We start from the raw sequence: 19,664 nt of genomic DNA, 5'->3' as shown, positions 1-19,664 counted from the left end.
AGCCCATGAGTGGCACCTCCTTCTGTATTATTTGGATTCTGTAAAGTTGATAATGAAAGTAGTGCTGTTTTAAAAATAAAACTCCAAGAATGTTTTCATATATGGAGTGGTGGGGGAAAAAAATTAAAAGACACAGAAAATGAGAAAATACAAAATAATGGTGGGGAATTGAAGCTCTATCTTCAGTTTTAAATCTGAAAGGCACTAAATTTTCCCCTTAAAATATTTCTGAATAATAGCTGTTCCTTACAATGACATCTCACGTTATGATTATTAAATACTTCTCACAAAGGTATCTCATTTACTCCTGGTTATATACATAGAATAAGACATTAGTACCCTTATTTTACAGATACAGAAACTGTGGCTCAAGGAGATAATGTAAATTGCTCAAACTCATACTGCTACTAAGTATTACTCCCGGATTAGAATGAAGCCTTTGGAAAAGATGGTGCCATGTCTTCAAGGAGAAGATTGTAAAGTAGGCCTTCAATATCAAAAACTAAATACTCACTTGTGTTATATCTCTTAAGACTGACTCTTCATTGCCATAAACAGCAGACTAGACTAGCAAATACTGCAAGGGCATGACCCTTGGAGAAAAAATGTATTATTGTTTATTTAAAGATCTGAACATTAAAAATCTTAGAAGATCAGTCACCTGTCTGGGGAAAGAAAAAAAAAAAGAATAGTATCTGATAAATGATTTAGAAATACTACAGTTATTAAGGAATACTTTTCTTCAGACATTTTTCTAGAAACTTTCCATGGATTGGTTCATTTAATCTAAGACTGAGAAGAGCTTGGTCATTCACTGAATTCTAGCCAGGACATTCATCTGTGCTGTGCAAATGAACGGAGAATTAGAGTTCTGAACAAAACAGATGGATGTGTGCTGCTGGTTTCTGAAAAGAGCTGGTTATATGCAGAAAGGCACCTGGGAAGATGACTCTCCTCTGAAGGTGATGTAAGCCTGTCAGCTGACCTATCTCAGAACTGGAGAAGCACAGTGACCTGCTTCTGGAACAGAATCTTTGAGAGAAGTCAGGGAAATGTCTGCCTTACCCACTGATTCAGGGAGCAGGTCTGAATTCAAGGGTATGAGGGGAAAGGGATATTGCAAAGTAGAATAACCAGCCAGAAACAATTGGGGTAAGCTGGAATCCAAAACACAGACAAAAGTTAAGAATGTCTAAAGTGACTGAGAAAGCTGCCAAACCTGGCGATGGTCCCAGCCAGATCCACCACATGCCAGTATCTAGGCAGCTTGATCTAATACCCAAACCAAATAGCTGGAATATGCCTAACCTCCAATCGGGTGCAAAGCAGCAAGAGCCTAGCTAATCCTACTTACATTTCAGTGGGACCTAGAATTACTACTAATGGAAAAAAAATGATTTCTTTTCATTGTTTGTCCTACGTTGCTAACCACTATCTATGTTATTATAGGTAACAGCAATAGACTACGCTTTTTAAAATACCTAAAGGTGTTGTGTGCTAATGTCAGAAACAGCAGTGTGGGAAAGAGTTAGGAAGCAGCATCCTGCCTGGCAGATAACACTGAATAGAGGAATCCGGGGAGAAAGTAAAGGGTGGGCAATAAATGGTGGGAGCAAGTGGACTGCATTTCTCATACCTGATAGACAAACAGAAACTGGTGAATTCAGATAAAATTTGGAGGTTCAATCAGGAGCAGGCCCTGAGCCCCCATAACTACAGAAGAGGCCAAAGTGCACCAGGAGAAAGCCTGGAGGAAGCAGCACGAGGCCCAGGAACCAGCTGCCCTGGCTTGGACCTGCCACCTTTTCCAAATCCTCATCCACCTGCTGCAGCGGCTTTAAGTCTTCGATTCTCAGTGTGGTTTAGGGTTTCCCTCAAAGCCAGCAAAGAGGAAAATCAATGATGGGGACAGACTATTCTGTAAGAGGGCTGTGATGAGAAAGGGCTTCTTCCTCTCCCATTGCTAATGAAACGGTATTGGTATCATTTATCAAAGGGCAGAGAAAATAAATCAGCACTATACCCATGAGATTCTTCCAAAATAGTTAAGTTACAGAGCAAATAGCATTCCAGAAAATACTCTTACTCAATATGAGATTTTTCTTCCTTACTTGTGTCTAAACTTATTACATATACTTTAGTATTATTTGTTGAGTGATTACTATGTATAGTTACCATTCTAAACATTTTACATTTATTATCTCATTTAATTTTCATTATCTCTGTTTTACAAACATAGAAACTGGGTATTAAATTACCTTTCCAGTTTTTTGCTGAAAAAACTAATGAATATTGGGATCATAAAATTGGATTGGGCAAAATGAAATTCATAGTCTAGATGCAGTTGGATAACTAAAGTCACTTCTCAGTAAAGGGCATCTGTACTCCCAGACCACGGAAGGAAAGGATTTTTATGGTAGTCTAGGGGGAAAAAATGAAGCCAGGAAAAGACCAGGGACAAATCATAATGGCTTCGCCCAAATTTCCATAAAGGGAGTGACAGCCAAATACTCGAATTATGGTTCTTGGTCCTTAAGTTGGGTATTACTCATCTTTTGTAAGATTAGACCATGCATATCAAAAGTATCCATTTAAATGGTAAATTATACTTTTAAAAATCAGATAATCCTATAAAACATGACTTTTTAAAACAGAGTTATCAGGTAACCTTGTCAATTTATTGACTGAATACAGATTAGGTATAAACTTTACTTTCACTTTCTAATAAAACATAAACTAAATACATCTTATTTGATTTTTAAATACTACCAAGGAATGTTCCTAGGCTTCAATGTTATTCTTTCATAGTAAACTAAAATAATACAGAACTATTATCTAAGTATCTCTGACCAAATTATTAAGTAGAACCATATGAAATTGCCGATAGTCAACTTTATTTTACCCACAAAAATGGCAATTTCATATGGTTCAACCTAAAATAACAGTGAGAAAGAAAAAGAGAATAGCTAAACGGAAGTCTAACACCAGAGGAAATGAAAACTTCATTAATTTCTTCATGCAACACTAACTCCATAGAAATGCCTCAAGTAATATATTGAGAAAATATAGCACTTGCCTAAAATTTAGTACCTGGCAGACATGCCCACCAGAATTCACAGATGTCTTGGATAAGTGGCAATTTTACAATAATTAACACCTTGGAAGCTAGCCTGATTCTTCCCTGATTTATTAAAAATAAAAATGTTTTTCATTTCTTTTCAAAATCATTAAATCATCTGGAATCCAAAGCCACATCAAGACCCAAAAAATTAGAGTTAACCTTTGGCCATGGCTAGACAGTGGTGGGCTGTAGTGCATGGGCTGGTAAATGTTTGAAAACCAGCTCTCTGGTGGAAAAGTGTGTGTGTGTGTGTGTGTGTGTGTGTGTGTAGTAAATTTTACTGCTATAAAAGATGTGCAGCACACGTACAAATAATAAATACACAATGCTCCACTGTAAACTGCCTACAGCCAGTTGATTCTCACAGAAAACTTTTGTTGATTTTTACCAAACTCTTCTATCAGTAGCCAACTTATAGTTTCAGCTGGCAAACAAGCATAGGTCCAACATCCATGTTGAACACCCATTATCATATATGTTAATGAGTAAGACAAAAGTGAAACAATGAAGATATATGTAAGTATGAGTGTACTGACTTCACTCAATCATCAATGATGTGGGTGACTCCTTTGCTAAACTGGATAATATCTTTTGAATACTGAAAGAATATTTCCTCAATTCTTTGTGTTATTCACATTTTAACAGCTGTTATGGACTGAATGTTTGTATTCTCCCAAAATTCATATATTGAAATCCTAACTCCCAATGTAATGGTATTAGGAGGTGGGGCTTTGGGTGCAGAGTCTTCATGAATGGAATTAGCACCCTTATAAGAAGAAACAGGAGAAAGATGATCGAGCTCTCTCTACCACGTGGAGATGGAATGAGAAGGTGACCATCTACAAACCAAGAAGAGGACCCTCACCAAGAACCACATATGCTTTATCTTGATCTTGGACTTCCCAGCCTCTAGAACTATGAGAAATAAATGCTTGTGTTTAAGCATTTATACCAGTCTATGGTAACATGCTATAGGAGCCCAAGCTAAGATAATGGCTATAGACACTACCTACTTTTAAGTTTAATCTGCATTATTAGCATTTTCTCTATCCCTTTTTTAAGTCTAGAAACAATTGACAAAACAATATATCAAGTCCTGATTTGTAGAGTTTGCTGATTTCTATGGTGTAATACTACCATCGTAACTGAGTCCAAGCTTCCAATATGAAGTCCCTGAATACAGAGTTGGGAAGAAGTTTTCTACTTCCCACTATTTTGTAGCAGAACCCTATTTTGTAGCATTTTGACTACACAGACACAATAGATGTAACCTGAAGAGCATAGCCTATAGTAAAATGCAGTAAAATAAGTAGGAGATAATGAATTTTGAGTATTTATTACCATTGTTTTTAATAATATGATCTAACTGTATATGTTTATATAATTTAATTTTTAATAGTAGCTGTGTTTTACAACCAGCCCTCAAAATTCCCGATAGCAATTGGCTCTTGTGAGTACGTAAGAGGTAGCACACTACTGGGGAATGAAAAAATTTCCAATGCTACAGTATGTCCATAGATTTCAGCTATTAATTGCATTGTTGCTATCATAACTAAGGCTGGCATCATCCTGAGTCTATTTTCTAAGGCTGTGATAGAAAACCAAGGTGACTTCAGTTTATCTAGGAGTTTACATGGGGGTATTAGAATCTAGCTTCAACTACAATCGATACATTATTCTGATTTATTAAAGTAGTAGCAAAAGTTCTATAATTTTTTGTTTTAGAATTTTACTTTAAGAACATTTCTAACTGTATAAACTTTCAAGTTAAGAAAAAGTGCCTCTAGATAACCAAAAATTTCCCATCTGATACTTTATAATAATGTACCTTGGAGGCACATGAAACTCATTACTATAGAATCTCTTAAAGCCAAATCTTGCCTCTGGATATTTAAAAGGAGTTAGGTAACACAAATGCCAATAACATCTTTTAAAAGGCCTAATCATATTCCATGCTGTAGGGTGTAAGCTGAACAGCTGAAGAGTCAGAAAGAAAAAGAACTGCCTGCCCTTCCTACTTGCTTTCTGCCCAGCATCTATGGCATTTCACATGTGAGAAGGTGAGTGACAAATGCAATTTCAACTTTCCTCTGAAGTACAAAGATCTACTGATAGGATAAAAGATTGAATGACCGAGCAATATCAACTCATTAGTTGTATTCCATGTCCAAATGCTTTCCCCCAAAGCACAAGATTCTGGCTTCCAAGACCCATCTGTTCCTAATTTCTCCTCTGCCTATACTTCCGTGAAAATGAAGCTCACCCTCACACCACACTGGTAGAAGGCACGCTTGCTCTACAATATTCATTCCTCTTCTCGTTGCAAATACAGCAACATTTGAAAACAATGCACTTTCTTGCTTCTTTATACTACCACCAACTTCGTGATAAAAAAAGTAAGTCTCCAAATCATAAAATTTCATTTTATGTGAGAAAGAGGATAATAAAGATATTAAAAAACAGACTTGTACTTTAAATGCCATAATTTTTAAAATGTGAGTTGTTTTTAAAATTATTATTTGTGACATCAGTTTTAACAAACTGTTTATCACATAACATTTCCAGCCATTAAACTCTTCAAAATGCTATTTAAAAAATAAATAAAACAAGAGATATACAAAAATCAAAACATTTCCAGTCAGCCTCAATATTCCAGATAATGGTAGAACCATCAAATTGTCACAGGAATGTTCTAGATTAGATTCTTCCTTTTGTGAATGTTTTTTATAAAGAACATTTTAATGTTAATTATTTATTTATAACCTGTTGTGCTTCAAAAGAACACTTACAGCAGCAATTAAATCAATATAAAAGTCACTCAATAAAATTGAACTTTTCATTTGATTCTGCTTAAGGACTAGACACTCATTAAAAAAACTACATAGAATGGTTCCAAAATATAGCAAAGTTTGCTAACAGTAAGCTCTCTCCCAGCCAACCATTAATTTTAATATTAAGTCAGAAAACCCGATTTCCAGAAATGGAGTGGCTGAGTTAGAGTTCAGTTTATACACTTCACTTAGTCCACCTTTTCCGTGACAACATGTTTTATGTTATTCTGAAAGTGCAGCTGAGAACAATGAATTAGAAGCTCCCTTATCTACTCATTCCTCTTAATACTAAAATGACTGGGGGTGGAATGGGAGAGACCTAGTTTTACCAGCCCAACGCTTAGCAACTCTTTCCCCACAACTTCATTTTCCATACCTCATGGAAATTAACTTCTCCCTTAGACTGCACCAAATCATGAAATTTATTCGAAACAAAGACAATGATACAGAGGATAGACACTTTGCAAGAAACTCTGGTAAATGCAAGAGAGTATAAATAAAACACAGTGCCTTTCCTAATGGTATATAATGGGATTAATATCCTACCTTGAATAATTATTCTCACATCTAACTATCAGTATCATATAACAAAAGAGTAGATTGGCCTTTTAAGCAGTAAAAGTAATACTGAACCTTACTTTTATGAATGATCATTTACAGGCTGGACACCAACTCATGTACCAAGCAAACACTTCATGATACGCGATGTCAGAGTATCATATCTTAGTCTACCCTCCTAATTCTGACAAGCCACCATGTCAAAAGCACTTTCCTTGATGTACTCAATAATCTATAAGTTTGCTGATTCATTGGAAACATTCAGTTGTTTTATCATAGTGTTATCATAGCGTTATTACCAAACCCTCTCAGTCAATCAGAATAGATGTGTGGGGAACAAGCAAGGCATCTGCAGCCTACAGTAACTGCTGACATCTTTCCAACAGGACTGCAAACCTGCCCAATCGGATAAAAAGTGTCATTATGAAATGGCTGTGGCATATGAACTTGAGAAAAGAAGAAATAAGAAGAGGGATTTAAAAAAAAATAATAAAGGTGACAAGAGGTGGAATAAAGGTGAGTGAGGCAGGTAAGAGAGAGCAGCAGCCAGGCGGCCCCTGCATTACCATTATCAGGGTTGGTAAACATCCTACTTGCACTGGAGACTGTCTTCCCAATGTCAGCCAGGGATCGAAGGTTGGATTTCTTGGTTTGATGCCGGTGCTTCCGGAGCAAAGTATAGGTCACCTTATCCTTAAGGTCAGGTTTCAATAGGCCTGTCTCAATCTGATGGTCAACAATCATCTCTGATACAAAAACAAAGCAAAACAAAAGCAAAAAACGAAACTCAGTCACAAGACCACAAAGTTCATGTTTTACTGTAATTTTATGGATGTCATCCTCAAATTTAATATCAATATATTTATCTTCCAAATTTCTAACTTTCCACTGTCTGTGAAGGTAAAGATACAGAGTACAGTGCTATTGGCATTAAAGAGAGAGTTATAAATATTCTGGTATTAATTACATGTTTAGAGAGGAAGAACTGTCTTGTAATTTTTTTTCAATCCCAGTTAGTAGTGAATTCACATTAATCACATTCTTCTCTTAGTAACACAATAAGTAATTTATATTTTCCAATTGTTTTGTTTAAAAGTAAGATTAGAAAATTTCATGTACTCTTATCATAGCAACTGTGCCAGAAATATAAATGATATGAAAAAATCTTGAAGAGAATATGCAAAATTTAACATCACGACATTATTGATTTTTAAATCTGTTTTCCCAAATTCTGTAATGTTATATTTTCTTTATAATAGGACAAAGTAAAGAAAAATAATACCATATCAGGTTATTTGAAAACCAATTAATCCAATGAAAGAAAGATTAAAGTATAAAATTATGCCTCAGTCTTTTCTAAGAAGGAAGGTTTATTCTTCTTGTTTAGATCCAACTAAAGCCTTTCCAATATATTAGTCATTTTAAAGTATAACCTGATCAGAATTTTCTAGAAATTTTAATATATTAGTCTTACTAAAAAAAAAAAATCACTAAAATTTCTATTAGCTCTAAGTCACTTTCTTACACTATTTACAGAAATAAACTCAAAACAGGTTAAAGATGTAAAGGAAAGACCTGAAACCGTAAAACTCATGGCAAAAACATAGGCAGTACACTCTTTTGACATGTCTTAGCAATATTTTTTTAGCCCTGTCTCCTCAGGCAAAGGCAACAAAAGCAAAAATAAACAAATGGAACCACATCAAACTAAAAAGGTTTTGCACAGCAAAGGAAACTATCAACAAAACAAAAAGACAACCTATTGAATGGGAAAAGATATTTGAAAATGATACATCCAATAAGGGGTTAACATCTAAAATACATAAAGAACTCACACATCTCAATATCAAAAAAAAATCCAATTTTTAAGTGGGCAGAGGATCTGAATAGACATTTTTCCAAAGAAGACATACTGATGGCCAACAGACACACGAAAAGATGTTCAACATTACTAATCATCGGGGAAATGCAAATCAAAACCACAATGAGATATCACTTCACACCTGCCAGAATGGCTGTTATCAAAAAGACAACAAATACCAAGTGTTGGTGAGGATGTGGAGAAAAGGGAACCCTCCTACACTGTGGGGAATGTCAATTGGTACAGCCACTGTGGAAAACAGTACCGGAGTTGCCTCAAAAGATTAAAAATAGAACCACCACACAATCCAGCAATTCCATTTCTAGGTGTTTAGCCAAAGAAAACAAAAACACTAATTCAAAAAGATAATATGCACCCCTATATTCATTGCAGCATTATTTACAATAGCCAAGATATGGAAGCAACCTAAGTTCCCACTGATAGATGAATGGATAAAGAAGATGTGATATATACATATGTGTGTGTGTGTGTGTGTGTGCGCGCGTGTGTGTGTGTAATTATTACTCAGCCATAAAAAAGAATAAAATCTTGCCTTTTGTAACAACATGGATGGATCTAGGGGGTATTACACTAAATGAAATAAGTCAGAGAGAGAAAGACAAATACCAAATGATTTCACTTATGTGTGGAATCTACAAAACAAAATGAAGAAACAAACAAAACTGAAACAGGCCCAAAGATACAGAGAACAAACTAGTGGTTGCCAGAGGGGAGGAGGGGAGGTGGGTGGGTGAAATGGATGAAGGGGATTAAGGGGTATAAACTTCAGGTTATAAAATAAATAAGTCATGGGATGTAATGCACAGCATAGGGAGTATCATCAATAATATTGTAATAACTTTGTATGGTGACATAATTACTAGACATTGTGGTGATCAATTCATAATGTATAATAATGCCAATTCACTACGTTGTACACCTGAAACCAATATAATATTGTATATGTCAACTATACTTCAATAAAAAATAATAAAATAGTCTTAGAAAAATCTTTCCCAAAAAATTTCTATGAGCTCTTTTTTTCAGAATGGTTCTAAGTAGAAAGGATGACTGTGCTTCACAGAAATTGCTCCATGAGTGGGTCTGCTGAAGGATATGTTTTACTCTAACAGAAAACAAAAAGTCCTCTTTCTCACAAATCAGCATGTCTGCAGTATGACATAAGAGTCTCCTCTAACGTCACATCACAGGTTGACATATCCACTGCCCAGAATGGAGCACAGGACAAAATATCACAGAATCTGTGCAAGATGCAATGGCAGGGGACTTCCCTGGTGGCACAGTGGTTAAGAATCTGCCTGCCAATGCAGGGGACACGGGTTCCAGCCCTGGTCCGGGAAGCTCCCACATGCCACGGAGCAACTAAGCCCGTGTACCACAACTACTGAGCCCGTGTGCTGCAACTAGAGAAAGCCCAGGTGCAGCAATGAAGACCCAACGCAGCCAAAACTAACTAACTAAATAATAATAATAAAAAAGATGCAATGGCAGGACAACACCTCACTGTCTGCAGATAGAGCTTTGTCCCTGGCAGAGAACTAGAACAATAGCTCCCAGGCCCACCTGTTCAGGCACATGGCTGCATCAAAACACATCAATATTTTCCTCTTGCGCAAACTCCTCCACATACAAAAGTGGAGAAGAGAACAAAAGCTCTTCTTTTGCAAAAGTCTGAAAGAAAATTGATGGATACTGATAGGATAACAGCATCTCCCAAACATTCCCATCTCTTCGTAAAGTGAAGTTACAGATGTTCAAGGGGCTTTGCTTGGGCATGACTGCACCTCTCATTAGTCCATCTTTTTAACAAGCAGTCATGGAACTGGTCTCACAGCCAGAAGCTGACGACTCACACAGTGTACAATCAACTACCTGGGAGCCAAGTAGAGGCTGAATCCAGGATTTTCCATCACATGCCTTACACAGATGCTATAAATGTCACATAACACTGGACCACTTGGTAGAGAGCCTGGGCAAAGCAGGAAGAGTTTCTCCCATAGGAATGTTTTGGTTTGAGAGTGGCCTTTAGCTCTGAGTATTTTTAACTACACAAACCTTACTCAGTAAAACTCTCAGAACGGATTCTGTAATTATACTTAACCCTCTGTTCCACAGTGAAATAATTAAGTGCTACTGAATACAACGCATCTATTTTCCCCTTAAGTCTTAATGAAAGTGGAAAGTCCATTTTACAGAAGAACCATAAAAATAAATAGCCCTGGCATATCTCCTGCAAGTGTTATCAAACTCCTACTCTAATTCCAGGGTTGTGGATTAAAGTGTTTCTTTATCTACCCTTCCTGGCAGGGCCTCTCTCTATTCTTGACCTCCCCTGTAATCTCAAACCAATGCATATATACGCACAGCCGGCCCTCTGTTACTAATGTCTGGAAATCACCAATTAGAACAGGTTACAACATCTGTGTGGCTTATGCCCTTCATTAGGTTTCCATAAAAATGGCCCACAGTGATCTCTTTAAGCATAAACTACAAAACCCTTCAAGGAAAGTGGAGGCAGTAACATTTCATAGCTACACTAAAATTAAGCCTTCAGTGTTCAAAATCCCACAGACGTTACCCAATTGGGAGAGAAAGTGCCAGCTCAAGATGATCGCAGAGCCGAAAGGAATCTCAGGAAGCATCAGGTTCAAGCTCTTGTTATACAGATGAGAAAAGAGTGCGAGAGGGGAGATGCTCACCGATACAGCCTAATTAAAGGCACCCCCCCCACCCACCAATTAAACCAGGTTTTCTGATTCACTGTTTAGATCTTTTTTCGTATCACATGATATTTTTCTTTCTTTAAGAAGGAAACTCTAGACCAAAAAAAAAAAAAAAAAAAACTTGAAGAGAAGATGGTCATGCAACCCCCCAAAAAGGTCAAAGGTAACATTCTTTTTTTTTTAAACATCTTTATTGGAGTATAATTGCTTTACAATGGTGTGTTCATTTCTGCTGTATAACAAAGTGAATCAGCTATATGTATACATATATCCCCATTATCTCCTCCCTCTTGGGTCTCCCTCCCACCCCTCTAGGTGGTCACAAAGCACCGAGCTGATCTCCCTGTGCTATGCGGCCGCCTCCCACTTGCTATCTATTTTACATTTGGTAGTGTATATAAGTCCATTCTTAAAAGAAACACAAAAGGCCCAAGAAATATTCAACTTCAAGACTAACAGACAATTTAAACAAATTTCACCAATTTTATGTTAATCTATCAAAGTGGCAAAATTTAAAAGACCAGTCTCCAGTGACGTGAATGTTGTATGCAATAGACAAGGCCATATACTGATGATGACAGTAACAAACAGGACAACCTTTCTTGAAGGCCACTTGGCCAATACAAAACAAAGCCATTTAAAATGTTCAAACCCTTTGAATATTTCACCATAAGAAATCTATAATCAGGATATAAGCAACTTCACAAAAGTATAACAAAAATGTTCATTTCTTTTCTTTACGATAAAAACTTGAAAGCAACTTAAATGCCCAACTATAGATGATTAACTATTTTGCAGCCATTAAAATGATGTTTATATTTAATAACATGGAAATATTCATATTATGTTTTTAAGTTAGAAAGGGCAGATTAGAGGGTTATAGTATGATCCCAGTTTGTAAAATAAATTTCATGTGTGTAAACAGAGATGTACCGAAAAACTGCTGGGAGGATAGCTCTGAAAGATGAGATTAGTGGTATTTTGACTTCTGCGTGTTATATTTTTCTGCATTACTAGAAATGAACATGTTTTAGTTTTGTGATAAAAAATAAATATATTACCATTTTGAAAATATAAAAGGTGTTAAAAGCAAGAAACATGACTAATATATCTGCCAACATGCACAGCCCAGGAATGCCTTTAAATATAAAAATGAGAGAGCGCTCCAAAAATAGAGCTACATTTTCCTAATCCATTTCCCATCATAATAAAATACCTGAAATGGCTTATAATTGTTTTTTAACTAAGGAGGGGAGAGAAATTCTCATGTACTTGGCTTCATATGCGAATGATACTTTAAATGTAAAATTGTAAGATGACAGCAATAATAAAGTGATTAAAATAACCTATAAAAATGATGTTTTATCCTTTAAATAACACACATTTTCTATTAGGGTTCAGAAGGGGATCTTCATGAAGAAAACTAGGAGAGGTCCTGAGGAGAATCAGAATGAGGCTGAATTTTTACACAAGTGTGAGAAGTGACACCCGCTTAGGCAGCGGCCCACTGCTCACGGGCCCCCATGTGGCAGTGGCTTTGCACCTGCAAAGGGAGGGTGCCCCTCGGAGGCCACTGAGAAGGAGCAGCAAGTGGACTGCGAAAAAGGAAAGAAATGGTGCTATTGTTTGTTGGATATAATCACACTCATCATGATTTCTTTTTCTTCTTGTTTGTCGAAATAAAAGTCGGGTGAAGGGGAAATGCATCTTAAGACTTAGCTGCATGTAATTCTCAAGTCTGAATAACACCACCATTCAGGAAACAACAAATCCACTGCATCCTCTGCTAGAAAAAGATTTTTTAATAATCAAGTAATGACAGTAACTGAAGTTACCATGCCATTTTACCACTTGAAATCAGGGCAGTTTTTTTTCTTTCATTTTTTTTAACCTGCTGTAAGGATTTGACTCTTTCAGAGGATTTTTAAGTATTTCTTTTCAGCCACTTATACTCTTTCAAACATGTTCTTCTCCCCACTCCTCCAAATCTAGTCCATTTTTTTTAAAATTTCTTTGTTTTGCTTGTGATGTGTGTTATTTGCCTCTGAATTGTTTCTCTGTGTTATCAGCTCCAGAATGACAGCACTGGCTCCCTGCCTGCTTGCCTCAGGGATGGTAGAGTAAACATAGTACTGAGTGATGACACCTCAAATTGACCTAGTGGTGTCCAATTTTAAAATTTAATGACATTATTAAAGCAAACGTGTGGAGGTTAGAGAAAAAAAGCCACAGCTGATAATAAAAAGTAACGGAAAATTAAACTGAGAATGTAAAATGCTTGATGAACCTTTCTTAAATGTAGTAAATACCAGAACCTCTCTCTTTGGCCATTGGCTAATGAGGCTCCAGTGTAATGTGGGACTCTGTCTTCTACTACATGGAAAGGGTCAGTTAGTTACTGAAGACCAGAAATGCCTTAAGATGGCTCTTTCTGGTGCTGAAGACCTCGAAGACAGTTTTACAGAAAAGCCCAAGTATATACTTCAACTTTAACGTTCATCACCCATCTTGACCAGCCAGCTCCAGGCACAGCAAAGAAGCTGTGAGGTTTTTTTCTAGCTCCATCTACTACACCTTTCAGAAGTCTTCCCCTGCTCATGAAGTCCCTGAGCATCTCTTGACATGACTCAGTCTACACTCAGCCCCTGCTAGGTGACATGTAGAAAGATCTGGATAAACTCATTCATACTGGGATAGTCATCAAAGTAAGTACAATTACACCTGAGATCCTCATTCAATTCTAACGATGCCCTGAGAGGTCTACCTTCATCCACTTTTTACGGACGAGAAACAGACTGCGAATAAGTTAAGCAATGTGCCTTGTCTGTGGTCACACGTGCTAGTAGGGGTAGACTTTAATTAACCGCCATCCCCACTTTAAATCCACCATTATTTCTACAACACCTCTCTGCATCTCATGGAATGAATATATATGACATCTGCCAAAGAGTATGTATATTTTAATAGAAAACAAACCCTGGGTTCAGTGAAATGAATCTCCAAACAGTGGAAGTTCAGGCAGTAACCATGGTCTACGGTAGGACTTTTTTTTTTCAATACAGGGAACTTCCCGATGACCCTTAAACCACAACACACAGATTGCGATCCATTGCCCAGTCACAAGTTTAATTCCCATTTTGCTTTGCACTTAGGCACTTCTGACTTCTAACTTCAGACATCTTTGCTCTAGATTAGTTCTTACAGCCTGAAAATTGCAAATCTCGCTCAGAAACTGGACTGATTTTTGCTAACCATGATACTTTTTGGGATAACAATCTCTCTTGCAGCTTTAACAAATGAAGAAAAGTCAGTGAAACAAACAGCCTGGAAAACCATTCGTTCCCTTTGCTTCTCTCTGTCTTCGTAGATGGGCTTCATCTTCCCTGCATACAATAATCCAACAGCTCTCCTCATATATCAGGTGTCCTTTTACAGTCTCACCTGCCTTGTCAAATACAAAAAATTCTACGTAAAGCAGTATTTCCAACATTATCTTCTCACTACCTATGCGGACATGGATTTGTAACTTATCCCATTTACAAAGTGGTAGATTTGCAAACCTAATTTCAGGGCCTAGAATAGTGTCTGGCTCATTGTAGAAGGCCATGTACCACTGCTGAATAAATGCATAAACTACTTCATTCTGTCCACCCAGCATCTTCACATTAGTCTTTCTCCCTTCTGCACTTGTACCTTAAGCACTTCAGATGCAAGGAAAGCGCGGAGCTGCTTTGTAAATCTAACTAACAAGCTCTCTGAAGAAGAAACAGATGTGTATAGGTCAGCAAGATATATGCCTGATTTGAGAACGGATCTTCTCTTCCAATACAAATACTATAGCCTTCCTGTTGTCCATAAAGACACAGATGCCATAGACAAGCCCTCTGCCTACAGATATTCAAAGAAATTTCGAGATTACACAGGAATTTTACACTGGTCATCAGGGCCACGATCCACATCCTCTCCTCACAATCCCAAAGTAGGCCCACTGCAGACCCTTAAGAAAGTGCAGTCATGCAGTCACCGAGTTACGGAATTTTCCTAGGAATAATAAGCAGAGCCCCTGCACCTCTCCTTAAGGAACACATGATCTTTAGCACACCAACCTGAAGGATAATAAGGCAGCTTAGGCCAGTCTCTTGCTAGAAAATGAAAACAATAACCTCTCTTTGGAATGTAGCGACGTGTGCTCAAGGTGTTCAACATGGTGAGTTGACATTCACTACACAACACTAATTACAAAGATGCCAAAGCTGCTCTGCACCATGAGATTCAGTGACTTGTCCGGGGTTGTACAAATGACCCTCGGCACCACCATGACCTGACTCAGTCATTAATCCATAACGTTCTGCTGGCTCCTTGCCCCACCCAATTTGCTCTACCTACAGCGAAAAGAGCTTGACTTTCACCTACAAAATCAGCCCAACTGAGGGACTAGACCTAGACCAGTTTCCTTCTTACAGAATATTCAAACTGTATTTTACAGATGACAAAACTGAGGCCCAGAGAAGCTCAGCGCAATGTCTAAGGTCAAGGATACAGATGACAAAACTGAGGCCCAGAGAAGCTCAGCGCAATGTCTAAGGTCAAGGAGTTCTAGAAATCTAGTGTCCAGACTTCCAGTCCAGTATGACCAAGGACGAAGGGGGGGTGTTCTATTTAAAATATTAATCTTATGCTAATAAGTGGAGGAATGCAAATCTGTACATATAAACATGGTAATTTTTAATATAACATAAAAGTGAAAAGCATAAGAGAGAGAACTGAGAACCAAAACTGGATGGAAATACACCAAAATGTTAACAATGGCTATGTCCAGATGGAAGTATGATGGATGATTTTTAACTTTTTTCTCAATATTTGTATTTTCCAAATTTTTTGCAATAACCCTTACTAGTTTTATAATATAAAAAAGAGAGAGAATAAATATTATAGAATATTCAGCTCCGCTTACACTATAAGTCATCTGCATTGAAAGAGACTCATGGAGAGGTAGGTAGAGCAGAAAAAAATGATAGGAACTTAAGACAACATACTTACCCACCAACTGCGGGAGAGAAGAAGCCTCCCTGTCCAGCATGATGGATCCTTTCTCCATACATGTCCTCAGCTCAAATAAGCTATGAAGGGACAAGGTGGCCACGTGGGGCTTGCTCCATCTCTCCCCACCCTGTTCCACTTTTTCTTCAAACTTAATCCACCTAGAAACATGAGATTAGTGAAGAACCATTAAAAGTGTTCTCATCACCTCTGGAAATAGCAACACCAACCCCCCAGATCCACCCCCACCAGCACTTCCAAAATGTCTCCTTTTGTGGAGTCTTAAAAGCTTATTCTATCATTAACTGCATTACCTTTATAAATACACCAAACAGACTCACTAGACCGCTCCTCCCCCTGACGTTAGAGAGAAAGAAAACAAACCAAAAGGAGCCAACGCCTCCTTGGTTTTATATCTGTCTATATGTAACCATGAAATCCTTAAGAATGACTACTGAACCAAATTTTTCAAATAATGTAGGAAAAATATGCATTTCAAATTCTCCATGTGGGTAGAGCCTACAGTGTGTAAAACAACCACCACTGTGAGAATTCTGTTGTGACTTCACAAGGCACGTTTATATAAGGTAAAATATCAGCATGAATCGATGCTGATCTTAAATATTTGAAAGTATGGTGCGTGAAGTGGTCAGACAAATGAAATTCCCCTTTCGTGCTTAAAGAGTGCCAGCATGTGTTGCTGTATCTTACTTTAATACATCTCTCTCAGTTGACACATGTTCCCCTCTCATTGAGATGCTAATAGCTTTACCCCTCATGTTTGGCTCCACATGTGTTTAAAAATACACAAGCTCAGGGAACAATGCATCTACTCTGATAACAACAGATCTCTTATTAACCTTAGTAATGGAACAAAAAACCCTCTCTTACAGTTTCTTCTTTCTAAGATTTGTAGACGTTTTGATAACTTAGCAACATATAGGAATGAAAAAAGTTTAATGGAAATGAGAGCAAAACACATTTGACAGTCTGTATCCCACATATTATACATACTGACTCTTCCTACACTGGTAAAGGAAAACAAGAAAGCATTATCATTTTGCTATTCATCAGGACCCAAAGAAAAATGCTGCTTTCTATCACTTCAAACCTCTGAAAGATACTGAACAAGATAAAGAGGGGGTTAAAAATTGTTTTCCTACATTCTTCATGCAAAGGTTTAATGATTGAAAAATGTTTTCCTAGAAAAAGCTAAACACTCACCCAACTCATTAAAGATGAGAACAAAGGGCAGAGATCAGAGGAAGCTCTACATAAGGTATTATTTATAGACCGCTCACCACCCCCAGAGGAAGAAAAGAACACATTAGTAGAACCATGAGTGAAAATAGATCAACAGATCAGCCACAATGTCAAAGAAAATTCAGAATTTTAATCAAGCCCAACACTCATGTGATTCATAAGTACATGAGCCATATCCCAAAACTCCCTCTTCCCTCTCCCGGCCAGGAAACTTCCACGCTTCAATGGCAACCTTAGCCCCAGCTTCACCCTCCACTTTAAGACCCTCCTCCTTTCCCCTGTATCCCAAAAAATGTAGGGAGTAGAGATTTTTACATGTTTTCCTCACATTAAAAAGCCAACACCAAAGAAGTTCTAAAACTTCAGAACTGGACCTTGTTTATTCTACAAAAGTGGTTGTGAAACATTCTGAGAGAAAGACCTTTAATATTCTTGTGTGTGTGTGTGTGTGTGTGTGTGTGTGTGTGAGAATTAGTAGTTCTTCACCTTGGTTGGTATTAGAACCACAGAAACAGAAGGAAGTGAGAGAAAAATGACAACTTTATATTACATTCTTATAGAATTCCATGGATTTGCCAAAACAATAAGAGGTAATTGGGTTATTTTGAGAGTAATCATTTTATGGAGTATATTACATTGGCTAACTTTAGGCATATTATCTTTTCAGGCTTACTCACAGAACCTCTAACCATGTTGACTGGGAGCTAGTATATGAATCATATTTACATCTGATGTTACAGTTTTTTGCTCAAGATGAGACTCTAGAAGATTCCATAGTATATGAAACCTAGTCAGGGTTACATATAATTATGTTATTGATAAAGAGTATAGTGACCTTGTTTTTATTCCTAGGAGTATTCTTATTAGCTGAGGGATAGAATCTTTAGTCACAGAATTTAAGTCCAAGATGAATGACAAGGGCCAGCTAGAAACTCAGTAAATGGGAGTGTTCTATACATACAGCCTTCACTTCCCTCTTCTCTTTCCTAAATGATAACCAGTTGCCCTTCTATCAGTCACCATCAATCTGTATGGCCAAATCCATTTTGTAAAAGAAAACTAAGCCTCACTTACATACAGTATGTGACAGTAGCTCTTTTCTGCTATCACCTTCAACTGTCCAAACAATATAAGTTTAATAAAATGTTCTTTAAGAAAAAAAGGAACAAAACCATTGCATTCTTCTGTGACCAATCTCCTCTCCACAGTTTATCTTAAATATGACTTTGAACAAGTTTTAAAAGTACCTTTAGAAATAATAAATCCCAACTAGGTTGGATTTAGGGAATAGTATTACTCACCCTCCTGGATTATACCAGCCAAGATTGGGTCAAGCTTTAACCATAATGGAATGGGAATGTAGTCTCAAAAAGCCAGTTCCTTAGAATCTACATTCCTAAGAGACAAGTATTGTCTCATAGTTCAGTTTAAGCATCTATTTCACTTTGAGTTCAGTAAATATTGTACGTTTAGATGATGTCATATCATAGTATAGCTAATTGCACAAGGTAACTCTGGGATAATGACTATTAAATTACTTTAAAATACATTGCTCTAATTGTTCAAGGAACTGTCTGTACTTCCAATATACACTTTTACTCAGAAAGTAATGATTTGCCCACTGAAATAGATTGTTTGCAGGTAGTTTCATTCCAGAAACTACACATGCTATGTCTATCCTCCTCACATATCAAGGACAAATTTGGAAAAAACTGAAAACGACTCAGTTCAAATCAGAACCCATTAAAGAAAAGGCTAAGGCAAAGGTACCAAAGTTCAGGCTATTGGAGTGTCAATGAATTTGTAAAGGTGCTTTAGAACCATGTAATTACATTTTTTAAAAAAAGACATTTTTACTGTAAAATGTACTAAAAGCTACTATCTACCCTTCATAATAACTATGAATAACCATGTATTTGCAATAAGTTTCCTACTTTTCCTTTTGTCTCAGTACTTGACATGTTATAAGAAAATTAATTTCAGAAGCTGGCTTTTTAAATGCTGGCAATTACAAAACTGTTGTAACCTTGAAGGAAGAGTTTATTAGGTGAAGTTTATTTATTCCAAGGTCTTTGAAGAATAATGATAAAGTACACTGCAGTTTAACCCACTCTGAGTGACTGCCAACCAAACAGCATTTCACTCATTTGTTGAAGAAATAGAAAGTCCACTGGGAAACACTGAATTTTGCAACTTTCCAATCATATGATTAAATATACTTAAGAAAAGAAAAGACCTCTAACTTT

The 19,664-nt window shown here is 37.0% G+C and overlaps 1 protein-coding gene across 8 annotated transcripts in view; it reads right to left on the bottom strand.

Annotated features, from left to right (window-relative positions):
* The window catches only part of SLC4A4 (solute carrier family 4 member 4), a 354,361-nt gene that overhangs the window by 188,720 nt on the left and 145,977 nt on the right, over nt 1-19,664 (bottom strand). For 5 of the 8 annotated variants that reach the window (XM_060299449.1, XM_060299452.1, XM_060299447.1 and 2 more), the window contains 2 exons: nt 16,156-16,316; nt 7,077-7,256 (listed from right to left, as the gene is read on the bottom strand). In XM_060299449.1, coding sequence (XP_060155432.1) covers nt 7,077-7,256; nt 16,156-16,316 — 341 coding nt within the window. The remainder of the gene's footprint in view (nt 1-7,076; nt 7,257-16,155; nt 16,317-19,664) is intronic. The other 3 variants (XM_060299448.1, XM_060299446.1, XM_060299450.1) reach the window with 2 other exon arrangements.

This window comes from Globicephala melas, chromosome 5, assembly GCF_963455315.2.
Source record: "Globicephala melas chromosome 5, mGloMel1.2, whole genome shotgun sequence".
Taxonomy (NCBI): domain Eukaryota; kingdom Metazoa; phylum Chordata; class Mammalia; order Artiodactyla; family Delphinidae; genus Globicephala; species Globicephala melas.
Note: the sequence above shows the minus strand (reverse complement) of the source record. Positions and strands in the feature narration are given on the sequence as shown.